The 19,172-nt window shown below is 53.5% G+C and overlaps 1 protein-coding gene across 5 annotated transcripts in view; it reads left to right on the top strand.

Annotated features, from left to right (window-relative positions):
• Positions 1 to 9,918, top strand: part of SLC43A2 (solute carrier family 43 member 2) — a 37,884-nt gene extending 27,966 nt beyond the window's left edge. For all 5 annotated transcript variants that reach the window (XM_049636744.1, XM_049636740.1, XM_049636742.1 and 2 more), the window contains 6 exons: positions 263 to 409; positions 3,498 to 3,636; positions 4,937 to 5,066; positions 7,108 to 7,181; positions 8,482 to 8,605; positions 9,096 to 9,918. In XM_049636744.1, coding sequence (XP_049492701.1) covers positions 263 to 409; positions 3,498 to 3,636; positions 4,937 to 5,066; positions 7,108 to 7,181; positions 8,482 to 8,605; positions 9,096 to 9,257 — 776 coding nt within the window. In that variant the 3' untranslated portion in view covers positions 9,258 to 9,918. The remainder of the gene's footprint in view (positions 1 to 262; positions 410 to 3,497; positions 3,637 to 4,936; positions 5,067 to 7,107; positions 7,182 to 8,481; positions 8,606 to 9,095) is intronic.
• The last annotated feature ends 9,254 nt before the right edge of the window (positions 9,919 to 19,172 follow it).

Here is a 19,172-nt window from a genome sequence, read left to right as displayed (position 1 = left end):
GCGGCACCCTGCACCCGGGCTGACAGATGAGCACACTGAGGCCCAGAATGGGGAAGGGATTCTTCCAACTCACTTCACACACCTGGGTGACCCAAGTCCAGCACCCACACATTTAACCTCCCCCGGGCCCATCCCTGCATCCAGCATAGGGTGATCTGGTCAGCAAATCAGGCTTCCCCTGGACGGTGGGTAGGCTGTGGGCCGGGGGCGGGGCGGGTAGGGGCGTCGGTTCTCCTGAGCACCCCTGGTCTTCTCCCCGCAGCGGCCCCCTCCTTCATGCACAGCGTGTTCAGCCCCATCCTGCTGCTCAGCCTGGTCACCATGTGCATCACACAGCTACGGCTCATCTTCTACATGGGCGCCATGAACAATATCCTCAAGTTCCTGGTCAGCGGTGACCAGGATGTAGGTAGGTGGCCCCCCCCGACCTCGATGCACTTCCCCACAAGAGGGCACCCCGCGATCCGTGCTCATTCCTACCCGCCTGAGGTTAAGCCCACCGCCGGGAAGATACTAGTCTGGAAAATGGCAGGCTCCGAAGGATTCACTGCTGATGAGAGCCATTTCACCCCAGCCGGCCCCCACTGTTCTCTCCCGTTGCCATTAGAATTTCCCGGTTTAGAGGCGGGGGAGGGGGACTAAAATAATTACATGTGTTCAGGGTGTGGGGCGTATGTTTTTCATTGCCTCGGGGCCATTGGCAAGCCTGTTTGTGAATGAAAACACTGTGGGGAACGGAGTACTCCACCTGAGAGCTTGTTGAAAGACAGGCAGTCAGCCCCGTTGCCAAGGGTCTCCCTGCCCTGGGAAACCGCAGGCACGGCCGTGGAGAGGCTCTGTGCGAAGGGGCAGGGGTGGCCCACACCGCTGGGTACTCAGGGTCTGTACCCAGAACTGGGAGGCAAGGCTGGGCGGCGGCTTCCTTGTGCGTGTGATCCAGTCGAGGCTTGTCAAGTTCGGTAAACAGAGCTGATAACGCACACACCACTTTTCTAAAACAGCACAGAAGGTCTTCAGCTGATTAGAGGTTTTGATTCTACAAAGAAAATCAGTACTTCCTCAGGGCCTGAGCTGAGTCAGCTTTAGTCATCCCTAAGCTGGACAAACACAGTCGGTAAATCCTTTTTATTGGCATTCTCACTGGTGTGCAACTGTTTGTTGGTTTAGTTGGTTTTCCCTAGGGGTAGTTACACTAGGGGTTACAAGGAATCAAATATAGGTTTTTTGGTGTGTTTTATTTTTATTTTTTTAAATTTTTTGAGAGCTCATTCGCACAAATGGGGGAAGGGCAGAGGGAGAGGGAGAGAGAATCATAAGCAGGCTGCACACCCATCTCCCGATGAGGGGGTCCATCCCACGACCGTGGGATTATGAGCTGAGCCACAAACAGGAGTCGGACGCTCAACTGACTGAGCCACCCAGGTGCCCCTGAAATACAGTTTTTAAAGGGGATGAGTCAGTGAGCAGCCTGCCTGGAATTCTCTCTCCTTCCTGTCTCTCTCTTCCCCTACCCCATGCACATGTGCACTCTTGCGCTCTCCCTCTCTCTCTCTTAAAATAAATAAATAAACTTAAAAAAAGAGAGGGGTGCCTGGGTGGCTCAGTCGGTTGAGCATCCGACTTCGGCTCAGGTCATGATCTCACAGTTCATGAGTTCGAGCCCCGTGTCGGGCTCTGTGCTGACAGCTCAGAGCCTGGAGCCTGCTTTGGATTCTGTTGTCTCCCTCTCTGCCCCTTCCCTGCTCACACTCTGCCTCTGTCTCTGTCTCTCTCTCTCTCAAAAATAAACAAAAAAAACAGCTTTAACAAAAGGGAAAGATGACAAAGGGACCTGGACAACACTGGTTCCACTGTGAAAATGGATGTCCTGTGGTGAAGTTACCATGTGCCCTTGCAAAATTTCATAATGGACGCTGACACAGTGAAGGCCCTAAGAGAGCCCTATAGGAAAACATAACCTATTTAATTTTGTTTTGTCCAATGATTTTTCCCCAAACTTCCACCACAGGAACACTGTTATGGTATAACGCTCATTAAAATCTGTGGACCGCACTCTGGGGAAAGCTGATCTATCGTGTCTAAACACCCTCTGTTATAAACTCAGGCCCCAAGAAGTGAAGTGAGGGCCCACTGGCTCTTAGAAGGCAAATCTCCCTGCTGCTGAGTCGTGGACTTTCACTCCAGTTCTCTAAGAAATCTTTTGCTGCTCAAGAGGATTTTTTTTTCCCAACTGTTTCCCACATTCAAACAGTCAGCTTTGAGAAGTAGAGGAAGTTGGGCCAGGAAATCCAATCTGCAGCTGACGGGGCACCGGTTTTCCCCACTCTGCTCCTGTGAGCTGTTGTTCCCGACCCCCACAGCCCCGGCTGTCCCCAGAGGGGCTGCCTCAGGCTCAGGGAGCTGGTGGAATAGAAGGGACCAGCTCTGGCTGTCGGAGGGAGACCCATGGTGTCAGTGTTTGGCTGGGGGTGGGGACGGATTCTTTGACCTAGGAGGTGTGACAGAGTATGACAGGGCAGTGTACATGTGGGGCCCTGGTTGGCCGGGTCTTTGGCACCCACGCCACTTCCCCCTCCTGGTCCTCGGCAAGCACCGCAGGCCTGATTCACCAGCCTGCCTGTGACGAGGCCCCGGCTGCACGTGACTGAGGCCACAGCAGACCGGAAACCATCAACAGATGCCCGTGCTGGGCCTCACCCGCCTGCACTCCCAGAAGCCTGACTCAAGCTGGGCGTCCCCTGGATGCTCTAAGAGTCTGGTCTTGGTGGGAAATGGCATGTGTGTGCTGGGCCCAGAGCTGGCCTGCTACCACGCCCCATCTCCCCATAATAACCATTGAGATCTTTGCCGCTAACCTCTCTCCTTTCTGCTTTTTTACTTTTGCTTTCCTGATGCAGTGATGGCTACCGGTAAGCCAGGGGGATTTTCGAAGAACACTGCAACATCCCCTCCAGCCAGTCTCTGACCAAGAAACATCCTTCTTGGCCAGAACTGTGGGTGGGGGAGGGGCAGTCAACCCTCAGCTTCTATTTGCCCGAAAAAAAATCTCATCATAATTTTAAGGCTCTTTGAAGACTGGAGCCCTTACGTCAGAGCCCCTGTGAGTGGTGCCTTCCTGGTATATTTCTAGAGGCAGAAAACTAATGACTAGTCGTACACAAAGCCTCAGTCCCAGGCATTGGTAATTTTGTGGTTCCCGAGTCATAGACGCTTCCTGGAGCTTCTGGGGGATGTCATTGTGACATACTGGATTTCATTAGCTGTTTCTTGGAAATAAGCAGACGATTTGGAGAAGAGAATAGGGTGCCTGCCCCTTGCTCCACCTTTGATTTTGGAGTTCAAAGTCTCTGGGCTCCCCTCAAGGCCCACGGTGAGGGGTGGTGGGGGGGTGGTCTGTCGAAGACCCCGGAAGGGCCTATGGGGTCTCAGGCTCTCCCAGCACCTGCCTCAGGCTTCTGCTAGGGGCCCCCCACGACGCAGCCCATTTTCCTCCCCAGTTGGCCTCTACACCTCCATCTTCGGTGTGCTCCAGCTGCTTTGCCTGCTGACAGCCCCTGTCATTGGCTACATCATGGACTGGAGGCTGAAGGAGTGTGAAGATGCCTCTGAGGAACCTGAGGAGAAAGACGCCAACCAGTGCGTAGACAGGGCCTGTCCCCTAGCTCCTGGCCCCAGAGTCAGCTGCTAGGCAGGAACCGGGTGGGTGGCCTAGGTTTTGAAGTCAGCAGGAGACGCAAGAGGGGGTCGTGCCCAAAGCTATTCGTAAGGGCTTTCCGACACTCTCTCACTTAGCTCAGCACAGATTTGAGTGTATCACTTCGTTATGGAGATCCTTTGGTACCCGAAAGTTTGGAAAAGCACTGGGCCTGATGGAAGAACGGGAGAAACCGGAGGAAGGTCTGTGTGCAGACACTGGGTGTCCAAGGACCCACTCAGGAATAGCACGGTGGTAAACCGTGGTAAAGTCCTGCTTGCCTGCGAGGCTCACTCCACTCGGTGGGAGTAGTAGGCTGCTATAACCGCAGAACTGCTAGATCTGTTCATAATTGTCAGCATGAAACAAGGTACTGGAGCCCCGCGTTCGTAAAGGTTGGGCTCCAAGATCAGAGGGTGAGTTAAATGCTGTCTTCATGACTCCACCTTAATATAATAAGCCACTGTTTATTGCTCTGGGCCCCATGCCAAACACTTGATGCACAGTATCTCAGTCAAGCCTCCGGCACCGGGATGAGGCGCGTACTAGTGTTGAACCCACTTTTCAAATGCGGGAACTGAAGTTAGGACTTTGAGTAGCTCGCCTGGGGGGTCACATAGTGAGGAAGTGGTGGGTCTGGGACTCCCCGGGTCTCCAGCACTTGGCATTCGTTGTTGCATGGCCTACAGTTGTCTGTGGGTTATCTGTGTGGGCAGTGGGACTGGGATCCCTAATAGTGAATCCACAAGGAAATAACTACAGAGAATGCTCCGTTATCTAGGTCAGGTCCTAAAGCCATCTGGTTCCATCTACTGCATATTTGTTTCTCCTTCACCCCTTCCTGCCCCCAAAGGGGAAATCCACTCCCTCCCTCGTTTGACTTATTATCTGGCTTATCATCAGCTCCCTGCAGGATCTGGGTGAAGTTGGAGTCCACGGTGAAGCGGGGCTTCACCACATCCTGACTTGGGTGTGCTCTGCTGCTTGCCTCCCCGTCAGTCTTCACTGAGGCAGCGCAGCGTGTTAATGACCTTGCATCCAACCTCTCCACTGCGGTTCACACCCAGCACTCAGTCCAGAGGGCGCAATGGGGGCATCCCTAGGGGTGGTCTCGCCCTGACAGTCCCTCAGATGTGCTCGGGTGGTCTCCGAGTCTCGCATCGTCTGCAAGCTGTGACTTCCTGGGAGAGCCCATCCTCCTTCAGGGAGCTCCCAGCTCCGCTGTGTGCTCTGTCTCCACAGGGGCGAGAAGAAGAAGAAGCGAGACCGGCAGATCCAGAAAGTCACCAATGCCATGCGGGCCTTCGCCTTCACAAATGTGCTGCTTGTGGGCTTTGGGGTGACCTGTCTCATTCCCAACCTGCCTCTGCAGGTGGGTACGGGGAGAAGAAGAGGTCGGGTGGGATGTGGGACAGTGAGACTAGAAGGGACGCGATGTGTCATGGAAGCCATCAGCAAAGACCATGGTGACTTTTCATTCATTTATTGCAACCAACAATCAACCAGCCCACTGTTATTTACCAAGGGCTTCTTACTTGCCAGGTTCTGTGCTTAATGCAGGGGGTGAGCTCTAAATGAAACTGGGATTGCCTTTCACAGAAGACTCTTCTCTATGAAGGCATATCCTTCTTCATGGCCTTTTGAGCATCTTGCATGCCGTGAATACCACCACCATACCGTCCCCCAGAACTATGTGGGGTAGTTGTATGGCTCCTTGTTTTGCTTTTGCTCACACAGTTGAAACCTGAGGTCCAAAGAGGTCTGGCTAATCTGTGGCATTGATGGGACCATCTACTCTGGTACAAGAATGCCTACGGGGTATCTGTGTTGTAGAGAGTTGGGAAAGACTGTGATGATCACTGGGCATCAGGGTTCAAAAGTTTAATTCCTTTTCACAAGATTTCTGATGCTTTTAAAAGCTGGCTTTTGGCAGACATTGCAAGCAAAGTAGATTTTGTCACCTGCCCAGCTCTACCCTTACGTCCATGAAAGTGTTCTAGTGCCAATCTCCAAGTTTGTTTATTTTTATTATGACGATTTTTTAAATCCCCAAGTTTATGAACTTTGAAGGGACCTGAATAATGGCATTGCTTCCACATGGATTAGCTCAAGTCCAGATAGTATCTTGGGCCAGGTCCAGAAGGAAAGCCAGAGTCTCTCTCTCTCTCTCTCTCTCTCTCTCTCTCTCTTTTTGCAATTGGCCATGTGTTGAAGTACATTGAACACCCAGCTGTGCACCACCCATGGGTACTATCATGTGCATGTGCCGACATTCTGTGTGAGACCAGAGTAAACCACTGGAGGCTTGTTCCAGTTCCCAGTGAGAGTGTCTTTGTATTCCTGATGCCCTCCCAGCTTCCTGGTGGCTGTCCCCTCTTACAAGGCTGGTCGATAGATCCTTGCCTTGACCACCTTGTCTAATGAAGGGGCAATGCTCACTAGGGACAGTCTTCTGCTTTTTGTTTTATTTAGTTCTTGTTGAAAGAAAAGTTATGAAAAGGCAACAAGATACTTGAAGTGGAAAGGGGGAACCTGCACAAGGATGTGTGAGCAAGCATAGTTGGGCACAGCCCTCTTGCAACACTGCAGAGAGCAGCCCCTGCCCCCTTTGCCGCCCACATTCCTGGGAACAGGTCCTGGCTGCTAAGCAGGATGGCAGGGCCGTGTGCAAAGGGCGAATAAAGGGTCCCAGCGGCTGTGGCAAAATGGACAGAGCTCTCTTGCTCCTCAGGAATTATCTACAAATGCTTCTTGGCGCTTGCCAAGCCGGCCAGCAGTGGCCTTTTTAAGAAGCTGAACTTTCGGGTAGGGAGAAGGAAAGCTATCAGCCGTTAGGACCTGAGTGACCAGACACAGAGACCTCTGGGCACCATCCTCAGGTCAGCAAAGGCAGGAGATCAAATCATGATTAATGACCTCCTATTTAGTGCTGTGTCAGTACATCTATAACTGCTGACTCTGGGTGGAGGCAGGAGGAGCCCTGACTCAGTGTTTGCCAATTTCCTTGGTGTAAATGCTTTCACCATGGCTGATTTCAAGCGACATGACGTCTCCAAATGTGCAGTTGGAAAGAGATTCACAATGACATCCCATCATACGGTACTCCCGCCGTACTAGACTATAAACGTAGAAACCCCCAGAGCACAGATAATAGCAAAATAATTAAGAAATGGTGAATTCTGAGTATCCGTTACCTCTGTTTTTATATTTGTTTAATTCTAAGTCTTTATGAATTTAATTTTTAGTAGTGACTGTCTCATAGCTGGCTCACAAAATCCCTGACAACTCGGGCATTGGCCCGTGGAGAGCTGGTGTGAGCCAACACCAGTTGCCAGTGCTGCCATTGCTCAGGACCCCAAGGACTGTGGGGACCCTCACGTTTCTCTGCTCACACTCTGCTCTCCCTCTCTCAGATCCTCTCCTTTATCCTGCACACGATTGTGCGAGGATTCATCCACTCTGCCGTCGGGGGCCTGTATGCCGCCGTGTAAGTGCTGGTTGCCGGGGGTGGCCTGGGCCGACAGTAAGGGAATGACCTGAGGGAGGTTCGTGGGGGGACCGAGGTCCTGGAGGGGGCCAGCCTGCCCTCTGGGCTCATCTTCTTGTGCCAGGGGATGGGTACCAGGGCTTCTGTTGGGTGTGTCAAGGGAAGGTCACACCTGACGGGAGGTGGGTCAGCGGGCCGACAGTTGGGTGCCCACAAGCCTTGGCATCTAACACGAAGTCAGTTCCCCCGCCAGGGTCAGTGCTCCCGTGTAGCTCGTTATGCCTCGGGGATGGCTGCTCAGCTGAGCCCCGGGACTGCCCCTGGTTGCTCACGGGAAGGACAGGGGAGGGCTCTGGCTGCCCAGAACTAGAGGGCCTTCCACAGGGGCAATGACATGGAAAACTGAGCCCATAATGTGTCAGACTGTTCTCACCCAGAGTCTCAAAGGGCCTGGTTCTGCTCCTGGCCTTTTTGGGCTTTGGCTAAAATGAAACCTGCCTCCTTTTCCGAGAGGCCACACATCCAGAAGGAACCACAGTTGTTTTTCCCCCTTGGGCTGGGGCTTGGCTCGAAAATGGAACTCCATGGGGGTGCCTGGCTGGCTCAGTCAGTAGAGGATGTGACTCTTGGTCTTGAGGTTCTGAGTTTGAGTCCCATATTGGGTGTAGAGATTAATTAAAAATAAAATCTTTAAAAAAAAAAAAAAAAAAAAAAAGGAACTCAAACACCGTCTCCTGTGTGTCTCTGACCAAAGACTAGCCTGTTCCTCGCTGGGAGCCCTTTCTCACCTCCGGGGCCACAAAGCTTGACATTTCGCTGAGATTTTCTCTCCCCTCCCATCGCATCCCACGGGGGTCATTCCAGGTCTGCCTGTCGTCCCCCGCTCCACCCGATGCCAGGAGGAAGTTGCTGCTGCCCTGGCAGAGTCTGAGAGTCCACCAAGAGTGTGATGCCGAGTTTCCGTGATTACACAATGCTCCTCTGGATGAGGGCGTAGCGGAGCCAGGGCCAGCCTCCAACCTGCTCCCTGGGCCTGTTTGCCAAGCTGCAGAGTCCTGCTGGCACCACTTTCCACTCAGCTCGTCCAGACACCCATGGACCTGGGGCACGCTTGGGTGGAGTGGGGTCCTCCCCAGAATCAGGGGTCTCACGCTGGTCTGAAAGAGAAATTCACAGTCACAGGACTGCTTGGCAGAAACTAATCCGAGGCAGGCACACCTGGGGCCAAGTTGAGGCAGAGGAGCATTGGGAAAGCCTGAGAATGGCACCTGTGGTGACAGGTCCCCTGTCTTCCCGGCAGGTACCCCTCCACCCAGTTTGGCAGCCTCACAGGACTGCAGTCGCTGGTCAGTGCACTCTTCGCTCTCCTGCAGCAGCCCCTGTTTCTGGCCATGATGGGTCCCCTCCAAGGAGACCCTCTATGGGTAAGAAGGGTGTGGGGCAGTGGGGTATGGGCATCTGCCCACTCAGAGCTGGGAGGCATTGCTCAGGAGCTTCCAGGGCCCCAAGGAGAGGCAGTTTGGAACTTCGGTTAGGATGAACTCAGGGTCCCTCTGTGAGCGGTGGCTGTGTAGGAGAAGAAGAGTATCCTTTCTGGACCTGATTTTGGGGTAGCCCTCCTGCTGAGGGTTGGCATTTTTAACCAGGTACTGTGAGCGTGCCCCACTCCTGGCCCCACCCCTGGATATTCACAACTGGAGATCAGAGGCGGAGGGCCCAGGCCCCGAGGGCTTCTCAGCTGGGAATCCTGATACTGGAATGTGGAGCCACGGGCCCTGGGCCCTTCGTCCAGTTTCAGCTTTTCCTTTCCCCTCCTGTGACCTCCCCTCGTCCAAACCTGAGTTGGGGAAAGACCACAGCTCCTGCCCGACCCCCTGCCTCATGTGACGGCAGCTCTCATTTCTGCTTCTCCAGGTGAATGTGGGGCTGCTTGCCCTGAGCATGCTGGGGTTCTGCCTCCCCCTCTACCTCGTCTGCTACCGGCGCCAGCTGGAGAGGCAGCTACAGCAGAAGAGGGAGGATGACAAGCTTTTCCTCAAGCTGAATGGCTCCTCCAACCCAGAGGCTTTCGTGTAGCGCTCGCCGCCTCGGAACTGTGGCCTCCTGCCCTTGCTTCAGTGACTCACCGGTGTCCTTCTCCCCATCCCAGAGGACCTCCGTGCACCCTCAGGATCCTCTCCTTCACCATTTTGGAGTCCACGCTCCCTCCCAGGGCCCTGGTCCTGCCTTGGAGCTCTGCAGCGGAAGGACGGACGGGAGAGGGCCCGGATGTGCGATGTTCCTACTGCTGGAAGCAAGGGCTGGCCTGGGCTTTGCTCTGCCACTGTCGAGGGGCCCCGGGGCCTTGAGGCACAATGGTGCCTGCAGGAGGAGCAAGGAGGACCTCCAGCAGGCAGGCTCTCTCTCCCTTAAGTGTCTGGATTCTGCCTCTTGCCAAAGCAGAGGGGTCTGCCACCTACTGCCTGCCACCTGCCCCTCAGCTGCATGCCCACTGGCCACACCTGCCCAAGGACAAAGGCTTGCACTGTCTGCGCGCCCTCGCCTGGCCCCTCAACCTCCTCCCCTGGCCAGTCTGAGGCTGCCTGAGGAAGGAAGGACCCACTTCCTGTTGTTGGTGCTAACTCCTTTGTAATTCCAGCCCCCTGTGGCCTGTCCGTGACCTGTCCTCCTGTTATAGGCCTGTGGAGAAGCCCCCCCTGGCTTAAAGCCTGGGGAGGGGTCGGAGGGCTGGATAGTCATGCACGGCTAGGAGCCAAGGACAAGGCTACTTAGCAGTCCCTCACCTCCTCCCTCGGGGCAGGGAGCAAGTTTCCACTGCCACCCTTCATCCAGTCTGTGACCCGAAGGGAATTAAAACAGCACCAACAGGGCACCCCCTACACACACAGCTGTTTTTATGGGGGTGGAAGCCAGGCTGCTGCTGACAGATGAGGAGGTCCAGGCCTGGCCAGGGAGATGGACGGTGAGGGGCCTAAGTGTGTGTGTGTGTGTGTGTGTGTACATGTGTAAGTGGGATGTGTGACCATGTGATACGTGTGAGGGATGTGTGTGGTGGGGTGATGGTAAGGTGTGGGCTCTGGGTGTCTGCCCTCATCTTCCCGGGGCCACCCAGGAGCCAGCCAGGCCTGCCACAGGCCCAGGGTCCCGGAGGCAGCCTCACTCTGGGCCTGGAGCTCGTCTGAGGCCGTGGGGCCACAGCGCCCCCTGCCGGCAGACTCCTCCAGGGCCCTGGAGCTGTTTACGGGAAGAGGCCGCCCTTCCTCTGCCAGGCGGGCCTGGCTTTCCAGCCCCCCACCTGACTGCCTCCAGAAATGTGTCTGAGACTTCCTGGGAGTGCTCAGCAGGGTGGGTTGATTTTTAGGTTTCTACTTTTGGGTTTTTTCTTTTAAGTTTTATCAGACTCCTTTTTATAAAGCAATAAATCCATTTTCCTCCTGGTAAGGGACGCCCCTGCTAAGCATTTCGGTTAATGGCTACACGTGCCTGTTTTGAGCTTGAGGAGAAAAGGCAAGACAAGATTTCTCGCCACTGAGCAGCCCCAGTCCTACCCAGCCAGCCGCTCCCCATCTCTCTGGGTGATTGCCATCTTAGAAGCTACAGTGGGGCCAGGAAGAGACCTTACTCCCCACCCCACCCCCAAACTGCGCTTGTACAGACATCTTAGAAGTGTGGGCCAGACTGCCTCTGCTGTTTATCCCAGCCAAACAGCGAGTCCTGATCCCTTCCATCCCCGACTCAGATTTCTTATTCCTGGATCCGCTGCCCTGAGGGTTCCTCCTGAGCTCAGGACACAAGGTGACCCAGGAGAACCTCAGGCTCAAAGAGACAGAAGCAGAAAGTGGTGAGGGAAACTGGTGGGGAACAGTAAAGGACAGACCCAGGCCCAAATTCGAGTCCTGCATTAACGGTCGAGCACCTTGAACACACCTAATTTTCCTAGATTCCAGTCCACTCAAACATTAAAAAACAAGATATTTGTTTGAAACAATTATTTTTACTGTTCTTAAAGTTTATTTTTGGAAGAGAGCAAGCGAGCAAGCCGGGAGGGGCAGATGGAGAGAGGATCCCAAGCAGGCTGTGTGTTGTGGGCGCAGAGCCCAACTCAGCGCTGCATCCTACAAACCGTAAGATCGTGACCTGAGACAAAACCCAGAGTCGGACGCTTAACTGACTGAGCCACCCAGGCGCCCCTAAAACAAATAGTTTTAAAAAGGAGAGAGAACCAGATCAACATTTTCCAAACCGTTCTTCAGAACATTAGTTCTGTGAGATGTTAATTATTCAAATTAAAAAAAAAAAACAAACAACACTTTCCTGGTCAGGGGCACATGGCTGGCTCAGTCAGTAGAGCATGTGACTCTTGATGTTGGGGTTGTGAGTTCAAGCCCCATGTTGGGCACAGAGCTTTCTTTTAAAAATAAATAAATAAATAAATGGTCAAATTTGGGAAATGCAGAGTTAAAGTCAGGCAGGTGTTGTGCTTTTGTCATGTTCGTGGACCTGTGGCTTCCAAGGCCAGGTGGGGTATGGTGTTAGCAGTCAGAGCCGTCCTCCACGGATGGTCCAATGACCACCGGCAGCAGGAACTCCTCGGGTGCTTGTTAAAAAGGTCGACGCCAGGTGTCGCCTCTGGCCCGGAGAATTGACAATCTACATTTTGCTAAGCCCCACCTGGTGATTCTGGGGCACCCAAATTTCGAGACCTAGGGACACAGAGGAGTACAATTTGGGGAGATGGCTAATTAGCAAGGGCCCTTCCGTATTGAGGTTGTACAGACAGGGCCCGTGTCGTCCCCAGCAGCGCCCAGGCCCGGCCAAAGGGAGCTGCTGCCTATCTCTCCCAACCCACCTGCAGGACATGGGCACTTTGTGAGAAGAAGCAGGCATTGAGAAACTAGAGGGCAGGGTGGAAAAGAGTCCAAGGCCAACAGTGCATGGAGCAGTACCAGACAGGTCAGGTAACTGCACCCGCACCCCCTTGTCGGGGGCCAGTCATTCTGCTCTGACAGTACGGAGTTGATGGGTTACATATTTTCCTGTTATCATCCTTGAATCATAATAACCCAGGAGTTAGATACTATCCCTATTTTACAGCTGGAAAACTCGAGGCCCAGGGGGTGGAGTAACATGCTTAAGGTTAGAGCCAGGACTCCTGAAGTCATTAGAGCATCCAAGGCCCTCTAGACCAGGACATTCCATTTGGAGCATCAGCCCCAGGGCCCACTGGGCCTTGGGAGCAGGGCAGCAACAGCCCAGGGAAGGGAAGCAAAAAGCCAGGCATGGTCTCCATTTCCTGGAGCCAAGAGCTTCCTCAGAGCCTGGATTGAGCTCTACTTAGTAGAGTCATCTTGGCCCTGGAGACTGATGGGTACAAGGGGGAGCAAATCTCTGGTCACCCCCACCCTGAGAAGAGTGCCCTGGGGTGGGAAAGGGACCACGAGCTGGTCAAAGGCAGTGGACACCAAGTGGCCACAGCCCTCTGGTCTCGTCCCACTCCCCCAGCCTCCAGGCTCCTGGTGGGAAGGAGCAGGAAGTGATGCCTGGTCCTGCGCTTTTGGTCGGAGAGAGGAAGGGGGCTGGGCCGTCCTCAGGAACGTTGCCAGGGGTCTCCTCCTGTCTAGTCTTCCTGGACTCCTGTCTGGGAGTCTAGTCATTCCTTTGTGGTTGGCTTCCTGCAAACGCTGCTGGGGAAAGTTCCAACCCTTCTAAATCCCACAGGCCCCTGTGGGTTCCTTTTGGTTTTGCTCCATCTCCTTTCCCTCTTGTATCCAGAATCGGCGTGGTCAAAGGAACTTCTGCTCAAGCCCCCATCGTCATGGCCCCGGGGCTATGCAGTCTGAGGGGGGCATCACTCTGCCCTGGGCCCCAAGGACACTGAAAATGGGGACACGCCTGGTATCGGGGGTATATGTGCAGGACTGCCCCAGGCAGCAGCACATTCAGCTCCGTGGAGTTGTTGATGCACTTGCATCAGCCTGTGTGAGTCTGAGCAGACACGTAAGGTGGGGGTGTGAGGACGAGTGGTTGGCACTCTGTGGTCAGGGGCTCCTGTCAGAGAGCTCTGAGAAGTCTTCTCGCCAGGATCGGGCTTCAGAGGCTGTTTAAACACCAGCTCCCCTCTTCTCTGAAGGAGAATATGATGGCTCCTCACAGGCTCTTGGGGTGGTGGGGCGCCTTACCTGTTCCAATTGCCAGGGGACCAACTCAAGGGTGATAGCCCATTTTTCCCAAAACGGTATAGGTCGTGGGGTTGTGAGGATTAGGAGCCCAGGACCCCCAAAGTGAAAGAGTTGGTTTTCCATAGGCTGCAGCCCCCACCCCGGTCCCCCAGGGTTGGGGGCAAGGTCAGGGTGAACAGGTAGGCTCTGTGAGGCTGTTTCCACCCATTTCCTAACTCACCCAAGCCCTGGGGTGAGGACACAGTGTCAAGAAGGAGGTGTGGCATCCTCCACGTGGGTAGCCTGCCACAGCACCAGCCTCTCCCTGCCAGCAGGGGGCCACCACCTGTGCCCCTGGGTCTCTGCACGCAGCACGTTCACCTTTGAAGTCAGTCATTCTCAGCCTCCTGGGTGGATCCGAGACTGAACCCGGGCCCCTGGCAGCTCCCAGCCTCTTGACCCATCCCAGATAAGGCTCCATCTTCCTGTGCCAAGGAGGCAGTGAGAGGAGGAGCAGAGGTTAGAGGCCCCACGGCATATACTGTCTCCGTGGCCTTAGGCAAGTCTTGAGCCTCAGTTTCCTTACCTGTAAAATGGAGGTGATCCCCTCACTGGGAGGTAGGGGGACATGGGCATAAAGCACATGTACGGTGGTATACTGCGGATAGCACAGGGAACAAAGACTGTCCCCACCCTAACCCCATCCATACAACGTGACATCTACCTTAGGCAACTCTGACCGGAACAGACTTGTGGCCAACTAAAGGAAGTGAGGTCCGTTTCCGCTGACCCGTATCCCTCTCAGAACCCCTCTCGAAGCAAAAGCCTTAAGAAGTTGTCCCTTTGTTCATCTTGTTTATTGTTATTTTTCGTTTATTTCTCACATTTTAGTAAGTGACTTGGCCCCAAAGCATCTCAAGATAATTTCTAAGTGGTGGGTGTTCAGGCGCCCCGACAGTTCATGCTAAGCGGGGTGACTCGGGTCACTGCATGTAGGTGGCACCTCCGTACCACCTCCTGCACAACTGCTTGGCTGTGCCTCAGTGTGTGCGTGTGTGCACGTGTGAGTTGAGATGTGCTCCGGGCACGTCAGGTGTGAACGCGTTTTGAGGAGTGTGTAGGAGCTTGTGTGCTGGAGAAGAGGGAGAGGGTCTTGCCTCGTTGAATCCCTTTCCATGGCTGGGAAGGCCTAGGTCCTGAGTGGTGCCTGAAGGGTTCATCGGTTCCCTGTGTCAACCAGGGTCAATAGTGACACCGCTCCTCAGTAACCGACCCTGACTCCCGGCCCTATTGCTGTTTCTGGCACCTGGCTTACTTCCTGGCACACAGTAAGCACTCAATAAATGTATGCTGAGAATGACTAACAATTACTTCCTCCTCTGCTCCTGTGTCTCTTCCTAAGTCCCCCGTCTTTCTGCCCCTTACCTTTTGCTCAGATCCTGTGTCACTTGTCTGAAGTGTGCTCCCTGACCCCCACCCCTCCCCTATGGTGCCCTTGCCATGGCCCAGCTTTGCTGGCTTGGCCTTCTGCGTGGCCATTTCAAGAGGTGGGGGAGGGACAGAGTGAGGGGCCTCTTGGGTGGGAAGACCGAGGCTTCTGGTGAATTCTGGTTCTAAAGGGAGCTCATCCTCGTCTCTTTTCTTTCGTACTAAGGTGGTGGTCATGGGCATGAGTGCTCCTTCTAAGATTTCCCACCATGCTGGCTGCCCTCCTGCCAGGGCCCTGAGCAGTGGCAGCGAGAGAGAGAGAGAGAGAGAGAGAGAGAGAGAGCGCCACTGGGCCTCTCTGGAGAAGCCACAAGGAGATCCCCACCCCAGGGAGGGAATGGATGGCCTGGCCCCTCACCCTAATTGTGTGCAGGGGGCTTGAGGCCCAGGGGAGGGATGTGCATGGCCTCAGGGGCCAGCTGGGGAAAAGATGAGAGGGAATATTACCTGGGTGTGTGTGGGAGCTCCTACCTGTCAGGATTGCAAATTCAAAATAAGGCTCTGACACATCGCTTTGCTACCTTTCCTTTTCCCATGTTTGACTGAGAAAGCACAGAGAAATATTTCTCTAACGTAAGTAGAGCCAGCATAAGGTCTCTGGTAATGCAGGCGTTGTTAGACCTTGACCTCCATGCCAGGGACACAGGAGGACTTGGGGAGGGGGGACTGGGGGGACCTGGAGGCCACAGCCTCCATCTAAAGGGCAGCCTTGACCCCACTCTATCGTGGCCACGTGGGAATGAGCCTAGTGTTGTCTGTCAGATCTTCTGAGTTTTTTCAGGAGAAGCTGAAAATCCTAAATTTTATTATTTTTTTAAAAATTCTCTTTCTCGGGGCACCTGGGTGGCTCAGTGAGGTGAGCGTCCGACTCTTGATTTTGGCCACGTCGCGATCCCGGGGTCGTGGGATCGAGCCCAGCGTCAGGCTCTGCCCTGAGTGTGGAGCCTGCTTGGGATTCTCTCTTCCTCTGCCCCTCTCCCCAACTTGTGCTCTCTCTCTCTCTGTCTCTCAAATAAAAATTAAAAAAAATTTTTTTTAAGTTCCCATTTTCGATTGTCGGCTCAAAACAATTTTTTAAAAACTCTCATGGCTGCTCAAATAGCTTTCCACTGTATGCAGACCAAACACGCCAGAGGCAAGGAGAGAGGAGAATGTGCAGGGCCTCCTTGCCTCTTTCGGGGGCCCAAAAACAACTGCTTGTCTATTTCCTTGGCTCCAGCAGGTGGCACGTTTGTCTTGCATCAGACTGTGGCCCTATCTGGCCTGGGACCTTTTCATTTTTCCCTTTGTCTCCCCCAAGCCTGGTGCATAATGAATGCTGTGGAGGGAGCAAGTGGGTTAAACACTCTAGTCTGGCTTCTAGAGGGGCCGAGTCTCCATTTAGGGACAGGGAATTGTCAGGCAAAGTGCAGGGCAGAAGCAGCCCGCCCTTACTGGCTGAGTGCCTGCCCGTGGCCTGGACTGGCTGACACCCTCCTCCTCCCAGTGGGTCCAGCCCAGCAGCCAGGGTCACGCCTTTGTCTGTTTTCTTGTCCGGTGTCTGTCTCTCCACTAGAATGAATGCCTCTTGAAAGCTGCCCCATGCTCTGTCCTGGTCACTGCAATACCTCCAGGGCCCAGAATGGTGCCCGGCAAGGAACAGCTGCTCAATAAATATTTGGAAGATGAAATTTAAAAATGGAGAGAGACAGAAATGAACTGAAAAGGGGCTGAAACACACTGAGAAAGGGGAAGAGCATGCCCTCGCCAGCCAGGAAGGGACACAGCAGAAGACGGAAACAGTGAAACACAGTCTCCTCGAGATACCCAGAGGTGGGTTCCAGGTGTGGCTGTGGCCCAAGCAGTCACAGGGCCGGCCAGCCAGGAGGACCTGGGTGGGGGTCGGAACTTTGAGATACACAGACGTGAGGACGAAGGCAGGAGGAAGTCCAAGGTGGAGCGAACAGCATGCAGGCAGGGGCAGGAGACCGCTGGGAAGAGAAGATGGCAAAAACACTGGCTGAAGATCATCACCCAGACAGAGCAGTGTGACAAAGACTGAAACCAGAGGGCTGCAGAGAGGCAGAGAGAGGTCTGAAGAGGACAGGCAGGAGGAGAAGTGAAGAGAGACAGAGAGAGGAAAGACAGAGACAGAAAGATACAGAGAAACAGAAGGCAGAGAGAGAGACAAAGGTACGGAGAGATACAGAGACAGAGATACAAAGAGACAGGAGAGACAGAATTGGTGAGGGAGTATGGGAGGGAGAGAAGACAGAAATTCTGGTGCAGATAGAGATGGAAAGAGGGAGAGAAACAAAGAAGGAGACATGATAGAAGGTCACTGTGACACTCGAGATTTTAAGCCTGGAGCCTGGAGAAGTAGTTTTTTAAATTATTTTTCATTTTCTTATTTGAGAGAGAGATGGGGGGGGGGAGGGATGCAGAGGGAGAGAGAAAGAGAATCCCAAGCAGGCTCCACACTCATCGTGGAGTCTGACGCGGGGCTCGAACTCCTGAACTGTAAGATCGTAACCTGAGCCAAAACCAAGAGTGGGACGCTCAACCCACTGAGCCACCCAGATGCCATCGGAGAGGTAGATTTAAGGGGCGGTGGCGTCCATCCCTCTTTCCTCACAACACCCCTTCCCCAATAATGATGATATGGAAATGTGCCATGCACTGCACAAGATTGCCTCAAGGACACCGCCTCGTCTCCTGATTCCTAGCAGGCAGGCACAATCATTGCCAAGTTTTACAACCGAGGAAGCTGAGGCACAGAGAGGTTAAGTACCTTGCCCAAGTTCATACAGGCGGAAGGACTGGAAGGCATGGGGCACCGGGAGTTCTGCTCCCACAGCGGGGCTGAGGACTCCCAGGGGGCCAAGCTAGAAAGTGCTGTGGCACCCGCATGTGAGGGCTAACTGTTAAACACACCCGAAGCAGAGCTTGCTAGAGTGGAAGATGTAAGAAACATCGCAAAGCTAAAATGTGGGGGAAATGTAGACCTTGTTCAGACACTGAACTTATCTAAAAGAAACTGCAAAATATTTTTTAGATAATAAGAGAAATCTGAATATGAACTGGGTAGGAGATAATATCAAGAAATGATTAGATTAATTTGGGGTGCCTGGCTGGCTCAGTTGGTAGAGCATGTGACTCTTGATCTCAGGGTCATGAGTTCAAGCCCCACGTTGGGGGTCAATATTACTTTAAAAAAAAAAAAAAAAGAGGAGCATCTAGGAGGCTCAGTTGGTTGAGCATCTGACTCTTGACTTTGGCTCAGGTCATGATCCCAGGGTCATGAGATCAAGCCCCGTGTCAGGCTCCAGGCTGAACATGGAGCCTGCTTAAAGATTCTCTCTCTCTTTCTCTCTGGCTCTCTCTCCCACTCATGCTATCTCTTTTTCTCTCTCTCAAAGGAAATAAAGAAACATTAAAAAAAAGAAATTGTTGGGGCATCTTGGTGGTTCAGTCAGTTAAGCATCCACCTTGGCTCAGGTCATGATCTCAAGGTTCATAAGTTCCAGCCCCACATAGGGCTCTGTGCTGACAGCTCAGAGCCTGATGCCTGCTTCAGATTCTGTGTCTCCATCTCTCTCTGCCCCTCCCCTGCTCATGGTCTGTCTGTCTCTCTCTCAAAAATAAATAAACATTAAAAAAAAGAAATTATTAATTTTTTAAGTATGATAATGGCATGGGTTTTCGAGAAAATATTCCTATTCCTAGAATGCATACCAAAACATAGAGGGGTGAGGTGGTATGATGTCTGAGATCTGCTTTAAAACATTTCAGAAAAGGGGCGACTGGGTGGCTTAGTTGGTTAAGCGTCTGACTTCAGCTCAGGTCGTGATCTCACGGTTTGTGAGTTTAGTTCGAGCCCCGCATCAGGCTCTGTGCTGACAGTGCAGAGCCTGCTTCGGATCCTCTGTCCCCCCTTCCCCTCTGCTCCTCCCCCGCTCACGCGCGTGCGCGATCTCTCTAAAAAATACTTAAACGTTTAAAATAAAATGTTCCAGAAAAGAGATAAAGCATGAGTGGCAAAATCTCTCTAACCGTTGGATCTGGGTGACAAGGACTGGGGGTTCCTTAAGGCCCTGGGTGGCTGCCCCCTGTCCCCGGAACAGAGATACAGTTCTCTAGCTTGGCACTCAGTCCCACCTGTGTGCCCACGCAGACCACGCTCGAATGCTAACCAGAGGCCCTCGTAGCATCCTGCCTCTGCACCTTTGCATGTCATAGTTTCCCTCTGGAGATGCCATTTCCTCTTCCAATGTGGCTCAAGTGCCTGTTGTCCCGGGATGCTTCCCACGCCTCTGCAGCCCAGAGAGGCCTCTCCTTGGACCTGTTCTTTGTGTCACACATGTTC

Source organism: Panthera uncia, chromosome E1 (genome assembly GCF_023721935.1).
Source record: "Panthera uncia isolate 11264 chromosome E1, Puncia_PCG_1.0, whole genome shotgun sequence".
NCBI classification, from domain to species: domain Eukaryota; kingdom Metazoa; phylum Chordata; class Mammalia; order Carnivora; family Felidae; genus Panthera; species Panthera uncia.
Note: the sequence above shows the minus strand (reverse complement) of the source record. Positions and strands in the feature narration are given on the sequence as shown.